At 41.2% G+C, this 18,010-nt stretch overlaps 1 protein-coding gene across 11 annotated transcripts in view; it reads right to left on the bottom strand.

Moving 5' to 3' along the window:
- The window catches only part of SCAPER (S-phase cyclin A associated protein in the ER), a 419,038-nt gene that overhangs the window by 71,573 nt on the left and 329,455 nt on the right, over positions 1–18,010 (bottom strand). For all 11 annotated transcript variants that reach the window (XM_086363974.1, XM_086363978.1, XM_086363979.1 and 8 more), the window contains one exon: positions 14,817–15,049. In XM_086363974.1, coding sequence (XP_086220100.1) covers positions 14,817–15,049 — 233 coding nt within the window. The remainder of the gene's footprint in view (positions 1–14,816; positions 15,050–18,010) is intronic.

Genomic DNA, 18,010 nt, shown 5'->3' with positions numbered 1-18,010 from the left:
TTGGAGAACAATTTGATGTTACTTGGTAAAGTTGAACATGGATTTATCATAGGATTCAAAATTCTTACTGTAGGCATATGCACTTGAGAAACTCCCATACAGGTGCAAAAGAAGCTTATACAAGGATATTCACTGTATCATTGCTTGAAATAGTGAAAAAATAGAAACTACTGCCCTCAAATAGGTGTACAAACTGGGAATTTATTCATTTAAAAAAATGTCTAGAGCAGTTAAAATGAATTAATCAGAATTATATGCATCAACATAAATAAATTTCAACATGTTATGTGAAAATAGAAATTGAAAGAATTGTATGATAGCATTTATGTAAATTTTAAACACATACAAAACCAGAAATGTTTATGTTTATTATATGAATATATACAAATATATACACACTATACACATATATATTACACGTACATATATACAAATAATATAAAAAGTGCATGGGAACTATATATACATACTCTAACTCTCTCAAAAGATAAATCACTGTGTAAGGGAAAGGAATGTAGATGGGGAGTTAGCTGTACCTGCCACATTTGGTTTCTTACCAGTATGAAAAAAGATCTAAGACAATATGGAAAAATGTTATCAGTTACTGAAAAATGATGTCAAGTTGGTACATAGGTATTGATAATTTTGTAAGGTATAGGTTGATACAGTACATAAACTCATCAGATCAGATCAGATCAGATCAGTCGCTCAGTAGTGTCCGACTCTTTGCAACCCCATGAATCGCAGCACACCAGGCTTCCCTGTCCATCACCAACTCCCAGAGTTCACTCAGACTCACGTCCATAGAGTCCGTGATGCCATCTAGCCATCTCATCCTCTGTCATCCCCTTCTCCTCCTGTCCCCAATCCCTCCCAGCATCAGAGTCTTTTCCAATGAGTCAACTCTTCGAATGAGGTGGCCAAAGTACTGGAGTTTCAGCTTTAGTATCATTCCCTCAAAAGAAATCCCAGGGCTGATCTCCTTCAGAATGGACTGGTTGGATCTCCTTGCAGTCTAAGGGACTCTCAAGAGTCTTCTCCAACACCACAGTTCAAAAGCCATCAATTCTTCGGCGCTCAGCCTTCTTCACAGTCCAACTCTCACATCCATACATGACCATAGGAAAAACCATAGCCTTGACTAGACAAACCTTTGTTGGCAAAGTAATGTCTCTGCTTTTGAATATGCTGTCTAGGTTGGTCATAACTTTCCTTCCAAGGAGTAAGCGTCTTTTAATTTCATGGCTGCAGTCACCATCTGCGGTGATTTTGGAGCCCAAAAAAATAAAGTCTGACACTGTTTCCACCGTTTCCCCATCTATTTCCCATGAAGTGATAGGACCGGATGCCATGATCTTTGCTTTCTGAATGTTGAGCTTTAAGCCAACTTTTTCCCTCTCCACTTTCACTTTCATCAAGAGGCTTTTCAGTTCCTCTTCACTTTCTGCCATAAGGGTGGTGTCATCTGCATATCTGAGGTTACTGATATTTCTCCCGGCAATCTTGATTCCAGCTTGTGTTTCTTCCAGTCCAGCGTTTCTCATGATGTACTCTGCATATAAGTTAAATAAACAGGGTGACAATATACAGCCTTGACGAACTCCTTTTCCTATTTGGAACCAGTCTGTTGTTCCATGTCCAGTTCTAACTGTTGCTTCCTGACCTGCATACAAATTTCTCAAGAGGCAGATCAGGTGGTCTTATATTCCCATCTCTCTCAGAATTTTCCACAGTTTATTGTGATCCACACAGTCAAAGGCTTTGGCATAGTCAAAGCAGAAATAGATGCTTTTCTGGAACTCTCTTGCTTTTTTTCATGATCCAGTGGATGTTGGCAATTTGATCTCTGGTTCCCCTGCCTTTTCTAAAACCAGCTTGAACATCAGGAAGTTCACGGTTCACATATTGATGAAGCCTGGCTTGGAGAATTTTGAGCATTACTTTACTCGTGTGTGAGATGAGTGCAATTGTGCGGTAGTTTGAGCATTCTTTGGCATTGCCTTTCTTTGGGATTGGAATGAAAACTATTCTTTGCAGCCAAAGATGGAGAAGCTCTATACAGTCAGCAAAAACAAGACCAGGAGCTGACTGTGGCTCAGACCATGAACTCCTTATTGCCAAATTCAGACTTAAATTGAAGAAAGTAGGGAAAACCACTAGACCATTCAGGTATGACTGAAATCAAATCCCTTATGATTACAGTGGAAGTGAGAAATAGATTTAAGGGACTAGATCTGATAGATAAGAGTGCCTGATGAACTATGGAATGAGGTTTGTGACACTGTACAGAAGACAGGGATCAAGACCATTCCCATGGAAAAGAAATGCAAAAAAGCAAAATGGCTGTCTGGGGAGACCTTACAAATAGCTGTGAAAAGAAGAGAAGCGAAAAGCAAAGGAGAAAAGGAAAGATATAAGCATCTGAATGCAGAGTTCCAAAGAATAGCAAGAAGAGATAAGAAAGCCTTCTTCAGCGATCAATGCAAAGAAATAGAGGAAAACAACAGAATGGGAAAGACTAGGGATCTCTTCAAGAAAATCAGAGATACCAAAGTAACATATCATGCAAAGATGGGCTCGATAAAGGACCGAAATGGTATGGACCTAACAGAAGCAGAAGATATTAAGAAGAGATGCAAGAATACACAGAAGAACTGTACAAAAAAGAGCTTCACGACCCAGATGGTGTGATCACTAACCTAGAGCCAGACATCCTGGAATGTGATGTCAAGTGGGCCTTAGAAAGCATCACTACGAACAAAGCTAGTGGAGGTGATGGAATTCCAGTGGAGCTATTCCAAATCCTGAAAGATGATACTGTGCAAGTGCTGCACTCAATATGCCAGCAAATTTGGAAAACTCAGCAGTGGCCACAGGACTGGAAAAGGTCCGTTTTCATTCCAATCCCAAAGAAAGGCAATGCCAAAGAATGCTCAAACTACCGCACAATTGCACTCATCTCACATAAACTCCTAGAAAATTTAAGTATTTTTGAAGAGAATAATGACAAACCAAAAGAGCATTGACTAAAATAAACAGGAAAAAAAAAAAAACAAAAGAGCACTGAAACCTGTAAGATAAAGGTTAATGTTTTATTTCCCAGGTTTATTGAGATGCAGTTAATATACACATCCTTTAAGTTTAGGTATACAGTGTGATGATTTGTGTATTGATTACAAAATATTACTGTTTTCTAGTTTCACCCCACTGATCAGAGAAGATACTTGATATAATTTCTATGTTTTTGGATTGTTGAGACTTCTTTTGTGGCATAACATAGGATTCATCCTTGAAAATGTTCCATGTGTGTTTGAGAGCAATATATATTTTGCTGCTGTTGGATGGAGTGCTCTATATATGTCTGTTAGGTCCTTTTGGCCTAAGTGCTGTTTATTTATTTATTTTTTAAATTTTATTTTATTTTTAAACTTTACATAATTGTATTAGTTCTAAGTGCTGTTTAAATCTGCTGTTTCCTTATTGGTTTCCTGTCTGGAAGATCTATCTATTATTGTTGGGTGTTTCTTGTTGCTGTGTAGTTGCTAAGTCATGTCTGACTCTTTCACAGCCTCATGGACTGTAGCCTGCCTGGCTCCTTGGCCATGGGGTTTCCCAGGCAAGAATACTGGAGTGGGTTGTCATTTCCTTCTCCAGGAATTTATTGTTGAGAGTGGGGTATTAATGTCCCCAGTTATTACTGTATTGTTGTTCTCCATTTAGTTCTGTTAGTATCAGTTTTATAATTTAGGGGCTCTAACGTTGGATGCATAAATAATTACTTACTGTCATATCTTTGGTGGATTGACCCCTCTATCATTATATAATGATCTTCTTTGTCTCTTTTAACCATTTTTAGCTTAAAATCTATTTTTGTTGATATAAATATAGCTTCTCTTCCTTTCTTCTGGTTACCATTTCTTTGAAATACGTACACCCCTTTGCTCTCAGTCTTTGTGTCTTTAAAGCTAAAATGAGTCTCTTACAGTCAGTATGTTGTGGGATATTGTTTTTATCCTTCAGTCTCTCTGTGTCTTTTGATTGGAGAATTTAATCCATTTACCCTTAAAGTAATTACTGGTTGCTAGGGACTTTACTATTGATATTTCACTAATTATTTTCTATTTTTTAGCTCCCTTGCCCTGTGTTCCCTTTCTTGCTGTCTTCATTTGTGATCTGATGACTTTTTGGGACAGTATGCTTTGACTTCTTTATACTAAGTGTATCTACTATAGGTTTTTCTTTGGGAAATCTTTTTATTGCATTCTGTTTTTTTAATTAGTTGATTTTAATTGGAGAATAATTAATTTACAATATTGTGGTGGTTTCTGCCATACATTGACATGAATCAGCCACGGGTGCACATACATGTGTACCCCCATCCTGAACCCCCCTCCCTTCTCCCTCCCCACCCCATCCCTCTGGGTTGTCCCAGAGAACTGACTTTGAGTTCCCTGCTTCATGTATCAAACTTGTACTGGTCATCTGTTTCACATATAGTAACATACATGTTTCAATGCTATTGTCTCATATCATCCCACCCTCACCTTCTCCCATGTAGTCCAAAAGTCTGTTCTCTACATCTGTGTCTCTTTCACTGCCTTTAAGAGACACATGTACCCCAATGTTCACTGCAGCACTGTTTACAATAGCCAGGACATGGAAGCAACCTAGATGTCCACTGGCAGATGAATGGATAAGGAAGTTGTGGTGTATATTACATTCTGCTTTAAGTTGATAAGTTTGACAGCATACAGAAAATTTATGCAGTTGTCCCTCAGGATCTGTGGGGGATTGGTCCCAGGACCTGCTGTGGATACCAAAACTCACCGATGCTGAAGTCCCATCATTGGCACTCCATATCCTTGGTTCTGCACCTGCGGACTCAACCAACTACAGACTGTGTAGTACTATCAGTTCAGTTCAGTTCAGTCGCTCAGTCGTGTCCGACTCTGCAACCCCATAAATTGCAGTACGCCAGGCCTCCCTGTCCATCACCAACTCCCGGAGTTCACTCAGACTCATGTCCATTGAGTCGGTGATGCCATCCAGCCATCTTATCCTCTGTTGTCCCCTTCTCCTCCTGCCCCCAATCCCTCCCAGCATCAGAGTCTTTTCCAATGAGTCAGCTCTTCGCATGAGGTGGCCAAAGGACTGGAGTTTCAGCTTTAGCATCATTCCTTCCAAAGAAATCCCAGGGCTGATCTCCTTCAGAATGGACTGGTTGGATCTCCTTGCAGTCCAAGGGACTCTCAAGAGTCTTCTCCAACACCACAGTTCAAAAGCATCAATTCTTCAGCGCTCACCTTTCTTCACAGTCCAACTTTATAGTATTTATTAAAACAAAAACTTGGATGTAAGTGGACGTGCACATTTCAGACCTGTGTTGTTTAAAAGTCAACTGTACTTTTATTTCTCCTTCCTCATATTTCAGGTTACTTATGTTACAGTTTACATGTTTTTATAGTGTTCATTCAATAACAAATTTCTGTGGTTATGGTTATATCTATTACATTTGATTTTTCACTTTCAAACTAGCTTGTAAGTGAATTTTATGTATCACCATTATAATACCAGAGATCTGATTTTGACTATATGGTTAGCATTACCAGTGAGTATTACACATCCGTATGTTTTTGTTTTATTAATTATCACCTTTTTCTTTAAACCTGAAGAACGCCCTATAGTATTTCTTGTAAGGGAGGTCTAGTGGTGATGAACTTCCTCTGCTTTTTTTGTTTGAGAAAGTATTTCTCCTTCATTCCTGAAGGACAGCATTGCTGAGTACAGCATTCTTGGTTGGCAGTTTTTTCTTCAATATTCTGAAAGGCTGTGCCATAGGCTGGGCTTCTTGATCAGGCTGCTGGCTGTGCTCTGATATTGAGCAAGACTGCTGGCTGGCCTCTCTGGTTGGAAGCGGTCTCCAGTTGTATCTCATAGATGGGTGGGTCTAGAAACTGTCTCTGTGGTTGAGAAGAATTTTGTCTGGGCTCCATTACAGGGTGGGGTGCAGGCTATGCTCTGCAGCTGAGGATGGGACCATAGCTGGGTTCTGAGCTTTCCCAAGGTTACTGTTCAGTCCTCCTGGTTATGTGGGGTCAGAAGCTGAGCTCAACAGTTGGACACAGCTGCTGGCTTGACTCCCTGCCTGAACAGGGCTGTAGTTTGGACTCTGCAGCTGCCTAGGTTCCATAGCTGACCTTCCTGTATAGTCAGAAATGAAGGTAATGCTGAGCAAGAGGGCACAGATGATGACCTGTTTTCCTGCCCAGGTTGCATGGTAAAACAAGCTCTATAGCTGGTACAGCCTGGGGACCCTAAGCAGCAGAATTGCAACTGAATTCCCTGACCAGATGGGGCGACAGCTCAACTTCATATATGGGCAGAGCTGCTGCCTGGGATCTCTGCTTGGGCACCACAGTAGCCAGGAGCACAGTCCACCAAGATCTGAGTGCTGAAGCACCACACTCCCCTGTTCTATTTGCTCCCCAGTGGTCAAGCCCTGCAGATTCCCCCAGTAATCTTTGTTAGGTGAGACCAAAGTGGAAGTGTCCCACAATGCTGGGGGAGCTAGATGTCCATCTGGGCTCCTTCTTAGTACTGGAGGAACCACAGGCTTGGGGGGCCTGCATGTAGCACTATGCTGGCCTGTGGGAGTGCGGTGTGTGGCTGCTCCTCTTACCCTTCTAATGAGGTACTTCTTGGTCTCTGAGGTCCAGTGGGAGATGCTTCAGGCTTACTCACTTTGTTTATTCTGAGTTTTCACAGTGGTTCTTGTCTATGGATAGTTACTATTTGGGCTTCTAGTGAGGCCATCTGTTTGATGGCACAATAAGTTCACAAACAATGAATGAAGACCTTGTAAATGGAGCATTTACCACAGGGAATGAACACTGATCCTGACAAATAGGAATATCATCTACAGCACTGGGATCCATTTCATAGTACAAGATGGTTGGCTGTTCTTTAGTATATTCCGCCCATATCTCAGAAAAGTTCTGGAGGCCAAAAAAGCCAAGATTAAGGTGCCAGCAGGGTTGGATTCCTGTGAAGCTGCTCTTTTTGGTTTCCAGATGGCTGTCTTCTTGCTACCTCTTCACATGGTTGTTCCTCTGTGCAAGTGCCTAATGATTTTATCATATACCAAGAGCTTTTACAACTAAAAAACTCAATACCTCCAATAGGAAAATGGGCAAGTACATGAATAGGCAACTCACAAATGACTGTCTGAGTCATCAAGGAAGTCCTATTTAAAATGGCCAATGAACATTTAAAAATGTGCAGTATCACTACTAATATAAAGAAATGAAATATTTTCATCTCTCAGTCTGGCTAAGATTCAAAAGAATGATGCTATTCAACACTGTCTAGGCTGAAGGTACAAGGACATATTCATATGTAATCTCTCAGTTCAGTTCAGTTCAGTCATTCAGTCGTGTCCAACTCTTTGTGACCCCATGAATCCCAGCATGCCAGGCCTCCCTGTTCATCACTAACTCCCAGAGTTCACCCAAACTCATGTCCATTGAGTTGGTGATGCCATCCAGCCATCTCATCCTCTGTCATCCCCTTCTCCTCCTACCCCCAATCCCTCCCAGCATCAGAGTCTTTTCCAATGAGTCAGCTCTTCGCATGAGGTGGCCAAAGTATTGGAGTTTCAGCTTTAGCATCAGTCCTTCCAAAGAACACCCAGGACTGATCTCCTTTAGAATGGACTGGTTGGATCTCCTTGCAGTCCGAGGGACTCTCAAGAGTCTTCTCCAACACCACAGGTCAAAAGCATCAATTCTTTGGCGCTCAGCCTTCTTCACAGTCCAACTCTCATATCCATACATGACTACTGGAAAAACCATGGCCTTGACTAGATGGACCTTTGTTGGCAAAGTAATGTCTCTGCTTTTGAATATGCTATCTAGGTTGGTCATAACTTTCCTTCCAAGGAGTAAGTGTCTTTTAATATCATGGCTGCAATCACCATCTGCAGTGATTTTGGAGCCCCCCAAAATAAAGTCTGACACTGTTGCCACTGTTTCCCCATCTATTTCCCATGAAGTGATGGGACCAGATGCCATGATCTTCATTTTCTGAATGTTGAGCTTTAAGCCAACTTTTTCACTCTCCTCTTTCACTTTCATCAAGAAGCTTTTTAGTTCCTCTTCACTTTCTGCCATAAGGGCGGTGTCATCTGCATATCTGAGGTTACTGATATTTCTCCCAGCAATCTTGATTCCAGCTTGTGCTTCTTCCAGTCCAGCGTTTCTCATGATGTACTCTGCATGTATGTTAAATAAGCAGGGTGACAATATATAGCCTTGACGTACTCCTTTTCCTATTTGGAACCAGTCTGTTGTTCCATGTCCAGTTCTAACTGTTGCTTCCTGACCTGCATACAGGTTTCTCAAGAGGCAGGTCAGGTGGTCTGGTATTTCCATTTCTTTCAGAATTTTCCACATTTTATTGTGATCCACACAGTCAAAGGCTTTGGAATAGTCAATAAAGCAGAAATAGATGTTTTTTTGGAACTCTCTTGCTTTTTCCATGATCCAGCAGATGCTGGCAATTTGATCTCTCCATGTAGGACAATTTGGCAATTTGGATCAAAATCCTTAATACACATTCTATGACCCCAAATTATGCTTCTCAAAGTTTAATAGAAAGCAATAATCAATTATAGGGAAAGATATTCTTTACAGTGTTATCTATAATAGTAAAATGCTAGAATAAACCTATTTAAGTAATAGGTCACCTGAAGCAAATCACCTTGGGCTTCCCAGGTAGCATTAGTGGTAAAGAAGTGGCCTGCCAATGTAGGAGACATAAGAGGTGTCAGTTTGTTCCCTGGGTCGGGAAGATCCCCTGGAGGAGGGCATGGCAACCTACTCCAGTATTCTTGCCTGGAGAATTCTTGTGGACAGAGGGGTGAGGCTACAATCCACAGGGTCACAAAGAGTTGGACATGACTGAAGTGACTTAGCACACATGCACGAAGCAAATCAATGCCACATAATCAAATGCTTGGAAAGCCGGCAGAAATTCATTTGCAAGTTTCTGTTGATTTGGAAAAAAATAAATTAAAAAGTATGACGAAAAAGTATGACACAAAAAGTATATATAAGTATTACAATTTGTTTTCATAAAATAACCACATATATTACACCAAAACCAAAATTAAAACCAGTGATTATCTTTGGGTGGTGGGATTAAAGACAATGCTTGTATATTAAAAAATGCATTGTGATCTTCTATGTTTTCCAAATTGTTGTAGTAACTCCTACAGCGCAATGGTAAAAATACAAATAATTCAATTAAAAATAGGCAAAGCACCTGAATACATGTTTTACCAAAGAACAGATACAAATGGCCAGCAGACACAGGAGATGTTCCACATCACTAACCATCAGGGACATCAAATCCAAACCACAGTGACACACTACCTGCACCTGTCAGGGTGGGTATAAAAACAAACAAAAGAGAGACCCTGAAAACCAGGAAATAACATGGCAGGATGCAGAGAGAAAAGTGAAACCTTGTACACTGTTGGTGGGAAAGTCTATTTGTAGAGTCACTATGAAAACCAGTGCGGCATTCCTCCAAAGATGACACACAGAAGCGCCGTATGGTCTGTCAATTCCACTTCTGGGTATATATCTGAAGGGAATCAATCATTATCTTAAAGAGATACTTGCACTCTCATGTTCACTGCAGCATTATCCAGAGTAGCTAAATGTCCATCAACAGATGAATGGATAAATAGAAGTGGTAAAGTTGTATATAGGGCTTCCCAGGTGGCTCAGAGGGCTTCCCAGGTAGCTCAGCTGGTGAAGAATGCGCCTGCAATGCAGGAAGAGACCCTGGAGGCTACCCACTCCAGTATTCATGGGCCTCCCTGTTGGCTTAGATGGTAAAGAATCTGCCTGAAACGTGGGAGACCTGGGTTCAATCCCTGGGTTGGGAAGATCCCCTGGAGGAGGCCTGGCAACCCACTCCAGTATTCTTGCCTAGAGAATCTGCATGGACAAAGGAGCCTGGCAGGCTACAGTCTACGAGGTTGCAAACAGCTGGACACAACTGAGCGACTACGTACACACACACAGATGGCTCAGTGGTAAGGGATCCGCCTACCAGTGCAGGAGATGCAAGAGACATTGGTTTGATCCCTGGGTGAGGAAGATCCCCTGGAGGAGGAAACGGCAACCGATTCCAGTAATTTTGCCTGGAAAATTCCATAGAGTTGGACACAACTGAGCACACCTGCAAAGTGGTGTGTGTGTGTATAAAATGAAATATTATTCAGCCATAAAAAAATAAGGAAATCCTGCAATTTCTAACAATATGGGTTGCCCTTGAAGGCATTATGCTATGTGAAATAAGTCAGACAGTTAAAGGGCAAATACTGTGTGGAATCTGAAAGGGTTGAACTCTCAGAAACAGTAGAATGGTTGCTGCCCAATGCTGGGGGTGGGTAGGGGAAAGGGGGAGATGCTGGTTAAAGGGTACAAACTTAAATTTATAAGATGAGTAAGTTCTAGGAATGTAACACACAGCATGGTGACTAAAAGCTAGAGTACTGCACTACATACTTGAAAGTTGCTAAACAGTAGCTCTTAAATGTTTCAGTATACACACACACAAAAGGCAATTATGTAAGGTGATGGAGGTGTTAACTAACAGTTACTGTGGTAATCATTTTGCCCTATATATATGTGTAACAAATCATCACCTTGTACATCTTAAACTTACACAATGCTATATATGTCCACCCATGTCTCAATAAAGCCAGGAAAAAAACCGAATTGCAGAGCCTCAGGACTGACGCATTTCCTTGGCAAATTTCAAACCAGTTTGTTTTTTCACATTGCAATTTTTTCTGTCCTATACATAATACTGCTTTCCTAGAACTATGCTAAACACTTGAAATTGCCAATATTTGCATCTTACAAAAAAATTCCAATGTTTTATAGCCAAAAGATATTATTTGGATATTCTGTTAAAGGTTTTTTTTTTTTTTTTTTTTTTTTTAATTTGTTTTTGTATCCCAGGACCTTGTAAAGTGTCTGGCATAAAGTGAGTACAAGTGGCAATATTTTGAGGTGATAAGATATTTCTGAGGATCTCTTAGGGCTAGAAACTTGACTGAACCTTCTAAAATAGGGAGAATAAACACTGTTATTACCTCATCTCGGTTAGACACCCTCTTGCCTCTTCCATGCCAGATAAGAAGAGAAAAGGGACATACGTCAGAGTGATGTACCCTCTTCCAGCTCTACCTTAGTGGTACAGGCAAGACAGCAGTGCCAAAAACTGTGCTGGAATGCTTCGCTCACAACTTTGCAATGCTAGAGATTTATAAACCGACAAAAAGGCGCAGGTTGCAGCAGGGAGTGGAGTGAGATTTCCTGTTGGTTCATATTTGAGAAGGTGAGAAAGAAAGCATGAGACTATTTACATATATTCTGCTTGCTTCACTAGGAAGATCTGAGATAGAGTTTGTGGTCCTACACACAGGGATCATCAAGCCAGCTAACAATACATTATCTACAAGAAAACAATATTTACCAAAAGTGCTTCAAGCCAGATAGAGTGACATCGTTTTGCTCTGAAGCACTGTAATTGCCTATCATCCTTTTTAAGTTACATGAATTATTCGGTTTGGCAGATCATCACTGTTATTTTTTCCCCCCAATAACCTTTTTTTTAATGAAGGATCTGGTAACTATAATAATAAGTGTAAAAATGTAGGTACTGTCTCCTGGAAGGCCCACTGGAACTGCACTGAAGCATCTGGCTGGGCCTTCTGCCTCACTGTAGTTGAGTTGTCTGGATGACAAGAATGCAGGGCTGCTGCATCACACAGTAGCCCAAGGGAGGATGCTGGGACTCAATGGTATTTATCAGCAGGGAGGGCCAGGTTCTACAGACCAAAGGGACATGGGGAAATTGAATGAGATCAAGCAACAGAGAGAAAGGCCAGGGAGGGTCAAAGTCAAGTGCTGCATGATAAATGGTCTGTGGACCCAAAGGGCCTGCCCAGTACTCTCGAGCAATAAATATGCTTGGGGAGAGAGGGCAGGCGGCTGCAAGGGACAAGTTAACAAAGTAATCAAGGGTAAGAAAGATCCTGAATGAAACAACTGTTTCCAAGAAAGCACTACAAGAGACCAGATGAAATTTATGAACTGAGAAAGAAGCGAATGCAGAAGAGGGCATTCTCTTTCTCCTATTAACCTACTATAAGCTTCAAAGAGTAACAAATTGCATGGGTTTTGGGAGTCAGAGATCAGTGCAGATCACAGAGGAGTTTCTGCTAGGTGGGACAGGTAATTGATTAACACCAGATGGAATCCTATTGGGAAATTAAATGTCCTATCTGATTCCAGATTCACCAGGGAAAAAGAATTTGAATGTCAGAGTAGGAATAAATTTCCCTGGAGAAAAGGTGACCATGGAAGGAAACAGGGTTGACCTTAAACAGGTGTTAGAAATTGCCACATTTGTGTAGAGGAAAATACACAGCTGTTGGAAGTCCAGATAGACCTGAGTTTCAGTCTTAATTCTCCTATTTAAATTTTAAACTTATGCATTACATAACCTTGGGCAAAGCATTTAACCCCGCTGAGCAATTTCCTTACCTACAAAGTCTGAACAACAGACTGGTTCCAAATAGGGAAAGGAGTACGTCAAGGCTGTATATTGTCACCCTGCTTATTTAACTTTTATGTAGAGTACATCATGAGAAACGCTGGGCTGGATGAAGCACAAGCTGGAATCAAGATTGCCGGGAGAAATATCAATACCCTCAGATATGCTGATGACACCACCCTTATGGCAGAAAGTAAAGAGGAACTAAAGAGCCTCTTGATGAAAGTGAAAGAGGAGAGTGAAAAAGTTGGCTTAAAGTTCAACATTCAGAAAACTAAGATCATGGCATCTGGTCCCATCACTTCATGGGAAATAGATGGGGAAACAGTGGAAACAGTGGCTGTCTTTATTTTTTGGGGACTCCAAAATCACTGCAGATGGTAACTGCAGCCATGAAATTAAAAGACACTTGCTCCTTGGAAGAGAAGTTATGACCAACCTAGATAGCATATTCAAAAGCAGAGACATTACTTTGCCAACAAAAGTCCATCTAGTCAAGGCTATGGTTTTTCCAGTAGTCATGTACGGATGTGAGAGTTGGACTATAAAGAAAGCTGAGCACCAGAGAATTGATGCTTTTGAATCGTGATGTTCGAGAAGACTCTTGAGAGTCCCTTAGACTGCAAGGAGATCCAACCAGTCCATTCTAAAAGAAATCAGTCCTGAATATTCATTGGAAGGATTGATGCTGAAGCTTAAACTATAAATACTTTGGCCACCTGATGCAAAGAAATGACTCATTTGATAAGACCCTGATGCTGGGAAAGATTGAAGGCGGGAGGAGAAGGGGACGACAGAGGATGAGATGGTTGGATGGCATCACTGACTCAATGGACATGAGTTTGAGGAAACTCCGGGAGTTGGTGATGGACAGGGAGGCCTGGCATGCTGCAGTCCATGGGGATGCAAGGAGTCAGACACAACTGAGCGACTGAACTGAACTGAACAAAGTCTGAATTAGAAATCCTACACTTACAGGGCTGCAAAGCCTCTACTACAATACCTTACTCCCCTTCATGGATCACAGCCTTGCGTAACTCAACAAAGCTACTATAAGCCATGCCTTGCAGGGGCACCAAAGACGGAAGGGTCATAGAGGAGTGTGTGCGAGCTAAGTCACTTCAGTCGTGTCCAATTCTTTGTGATCCTATGGACGGTAGCCCACCAGGCTCCTCTGACCATGGGATTCTCCAGGCAAGAATACTGGAGTGTGTTGCCAAGTCCTTCTCCAGGGGATCTTCCTGACCCAGGGATGAAACCCACATCTAATTATGTCTCTTGCATTACAGGCAGGTTCTTTACCATTAGCGTCACTTGAGGCAAAACTACAGAGGATCCAGAGGATATCATTGTCCTCTAGAGTTTCTACACTTTCTGCGCTAAGTCGCTTCAGTTCTGTCAGACTTTTTGCGACCCTATGGATTGTAGCCCGCCACGCTCCTTTGTCTGTGGGATTCTCCAAGCAAGAACACTGGAGTGGGTTGCCATGCCCTCCTCCAGGGGATCTTCCCAACCCAGGGACTGAACCCTTGTCTCTGACATCCCCAGCACTGGCAGGCTGGTTCTTCACTACTAGTGGCACCTGGGAAGCCCCTAAAAGATTCTTCCTTTCCACACCGGGAGTCGAGAGTTCTTTGTCATAGTGGAGAGTTCTGACAAAACGAGGCTACCAACTCAATGCACGAGTTTGAGCAAACTCTGGGATATAGTGAAGGACAATGAAGCCTGCCATACTGCAGTCCACGGGGTTGCAAAGAGTCAGACACAACTTAGCAACTAAACAACAACACAATACATTATTAATAATGGGTGCTACAATTAATGATAGCTATTATGAGTACCTAAAATCTGAACCAAATGTATAAGCAGAGATGACCTGAGATACGAGAATTCTTAGAAATTCTTTGAGTTGGAAAGAGTTGACAGCAAAAACAGTTATAAAAAGCTTGGAAACTACCTATTCTAATATTGAATATTAAATACCAAGAATGACAGATGAGCTTTAACTATACTGCTTTTCATTAATAGGATTTTCCTTCTCTCTACAAAATGTGGTATATTTTCTGTCAGGAATTTGTGGATGGTGTGAGAACAATTGCCATTACATGGGCCCTGAGACTTAAAATTATTTTAAAATATTTTTTTTAAACAAACAAGTTTTAAGAAATCTAGAAATTTACCTGATGAGGTCCTGAACTCGACTGTTAAAAGCATCACCTTGTGAGGGTTTGCTTTTCATTTCCTGTGTTGATATTTTTGGTGTAGTTGGCTGGCTGTTTCCATCTGGTCGATTGGCAATCAGGCAGCCAAAAACCGCAGCACTGACTTTGAGAAGTCCAGTTGTCAAGCCTTCAAAAACTTGCTTATTTGTATTTCTTCCCAAAATAGCATTATTTTCATCTGGAACATAAACCTAGATGGAAAAAATACAGTATTGTATTTCAATAAAACCACCAAAAATGAACAGAGATGATATGGAAAATTTCTGGAATCATAAATAATTTTGAAATTCTAGAAGTGCTATTTGAATGCTTGAGTACTGGTTCTAAAGTCAGACTGTCAGTTCAAATCTCAATTTTGCCCCTAGTAGCTAGGTGTCCTTGGGCAGGTCGCTACTTCCAATTTTCAATTTTCTCATAAAACAGGGATAATGACATTACCAATAACATAGGGTTCTTGTGAGGACTAAATGAGCTAATGACATAAAATGCTTAGCTCATCCTAAGCATATAATAAGCACTCAATAAATATTACTTATTCAACTGAATAAAGTATTAAAAATTTGTATAAACTCAGAAAACAAACCAACTGGCTAATTGATAGCACTGTTATGGGAAGCACACTGACTGAAACCACCCATCCTGGTCAGACACCATAGTAACCATGTGTGTGAGTTATTTTACAACAGGAGGTCCTGGTACAGAGCACGGAACTAATAAGCCAGCACTAACCAGAAGAGTTCAGGAAAGGTCAAAAAGAGACACCACGTGTCCAACACCTCCCAGAATCCTTCTTGCTGGCATCCATCTTGGATGAGCAATGTGTGTGTCATTAGGAAAGATTCTGAGTCAGAATGACTGGCCAAAGACAACCCACAGACTAATCCCATCACCATAAAACCCGAGACTGCGAGCCACATGGCAGAGCAGTCCTCCTGGGTTCCCTTATCCTACTGCTCTCCACTTGGGTGTCCCTTCCCAATAAAGTCTCTTGTTTTGTCAGCACATGTCTCCTCGGACAGTTCATTTCTGAGTGTTAGACAAGAGCCCACTCTTGGGCCCTGGAAGGTGTCCCCCTTCCCACAATAGCACTGTTTCTTGTCAAAGTAGATTTTTAAAACATCTAATCTAAATTCCTCTATGAGGAAAAAATTTGCATTTCTTATTACAAAATGGTAAAATATAATAGTATTTCCCCTAATACACAGGGTCATATTGAGCTGTTTACTTATAGTTTACAGGAAGTAATATGGCTGTTAAAAGTTGGACAAGGAGTCAGAACTTGGGCTTGGGTTCCAGCCCCAGCTATATGATCTTAGACATGTTCCTTAACCTTTCTGTGTCTCAGTTTCCTCAACTGTCACATGAAGATAATTACAGTATCCAATGAGTCAACATATGTAAAGCCTTAGTACAACGTCTGGCTCATAGGCAAGGCCCACAGAAGTGTCATCTGCTCCATCCAAAAAGAAGTAGCAACTGCCACTCTTACTATGATTCCTACTATTACCAGCAGTAAATACAACTGCAGTAAATACAACTGGGTATGAACAGCAGCTCTCACAGAGAAGGATGACTGGAAGCACCGTGGCTAGATATGTAATTACCGGGCTGGGAACTCTGTGCTTTGGCATGTGATATTGGCTACTTAAGGGTTCACTCTTCCCAGGAGCAGAGGCTCCTGAAGACCTTGCTACCAAGAAAGGGGCAGAGACAACAGGCCAGAGATGGGGAGGAAGAAAGTTTAAAGGTGGAATCAGATAGCTTTGTGTTCAAGTTCCAGTTCCTCCTCTAGCAGGTCACACGACTTTAGGTAAATACTTTACATTTACAACTCGGCAAATCACCATGAAGGCACAACTTTCCTTTTCTTTTGCAAACTACAGAAAGAATATGAGAAACACATTTCTGGGTAATGTCAGGGTTCTTCATATATCACAAATTTTCATATTCCTTTCATTTCAAAAACCTAGTACTGATACTAAATATTTCAAATAAAACACTATACACGTGCTCTTAGCAATCTTTCCCTTTTCTAGAAGCATTTTTACCCAGTAATCAGATCTTTTAAAAATACAGTTGAGAATCATGAAGGTATTAAAGACTTCTGAGATACCAAAATTAATGTCATTTAATCACCTGCTCATCTAACATTTGAATATCCAGTATGTCCATGGTCAAAGAAACAGAGATTCTCTGCTTACCGTAAGGACATTTAGACCCTGTAGACTCTGATTTTACAAATAAGTGTAGCAAGCTGTGGCTTACTGGTTTATAGTAGAACCGAAAGAACCATATGAAGGAGAAGTGGTGGCCATTTTAGAGGTAGCAAAGTGAAAGTGAAAGTCACTCGGTCATGTCCGACTCTTTGCAACTCCATGGACTGTACAGTCCATGAAATTCTCCAAGCCAGAATACTAGAGTGGGTAGCCTTTCCCTTCTCCAGGGGATCTTCCCAACCCAGGGATAGAACCCAGCTCTCCTGCATTGCAGGTGGACTCTTCACCAGCTGAGCCACAAGGGAAGCCCAAGAACACTGGATATGGGTAGCCTATCCCTTCTCCAGCGGATCTTCCCGACCCAGGAATCAAACCAGGGTCTCCTGCATTGCAGGCGGATTCTCTACCAACTGAGCTACCAGGGAAGCACAACATGACACTATTCTTGAAGCTCAAGAAAAAAACAGATATAAGAATACTAAAGGCTCTGCAATCTGAGACTCATTGCTTTTACTGGACTCATTTTTTTTGCACTGAAATTATTATTTACTAAAAACAGTATTTAACTTATATGCAGAGTACATCATGAGAAACGCTGGACTGGAAGAAACACAAGCTGGAATCAAGATTGCTGGGAGAAATATCAATCACCTCAGATATGCAGATGACACCACCCTTATGGCAGAAAGTGAAGAGGAACTAAAAAGCCTCTTGATGAAAGTGAAAGAGGAGAGTGAAAAAGTTGGCTTAAAGCTCAACATTCAGAAAACGAAGATCATGGCATCCGGTCCTATCACTTCATGGGAAATAGATGGGGAAACAGTGGAAACAGTGTCAGACTTTATTTTGGGGGGCTCCAAAATCACTGCAGATGGTGACTGCAGCCAGGAAATTAAAAGACGCTTACTCCTTGGAAGAAAAGTTATGACCAACCTA

This window comes from Bos grunniens, chromosome 21 (genome assembly GCF_055505025.1).
Source record: "Bos grunniens cultivar Pamir isolate PY7600 chromosome 21, Bosgru_T2T1.0, whole genome shotgun sequence".
Classification (NCBI taxonomy): Eukaryota; Metazoa; Chordata; class Mammalia; order Artiodactyla; family Bovidae; genus Bos; species Bos grunniens.
Note: the sequence above shows the minus strand (reverse complement) of the source record. Positions and strands in the feature narration are given on the sequence as shown.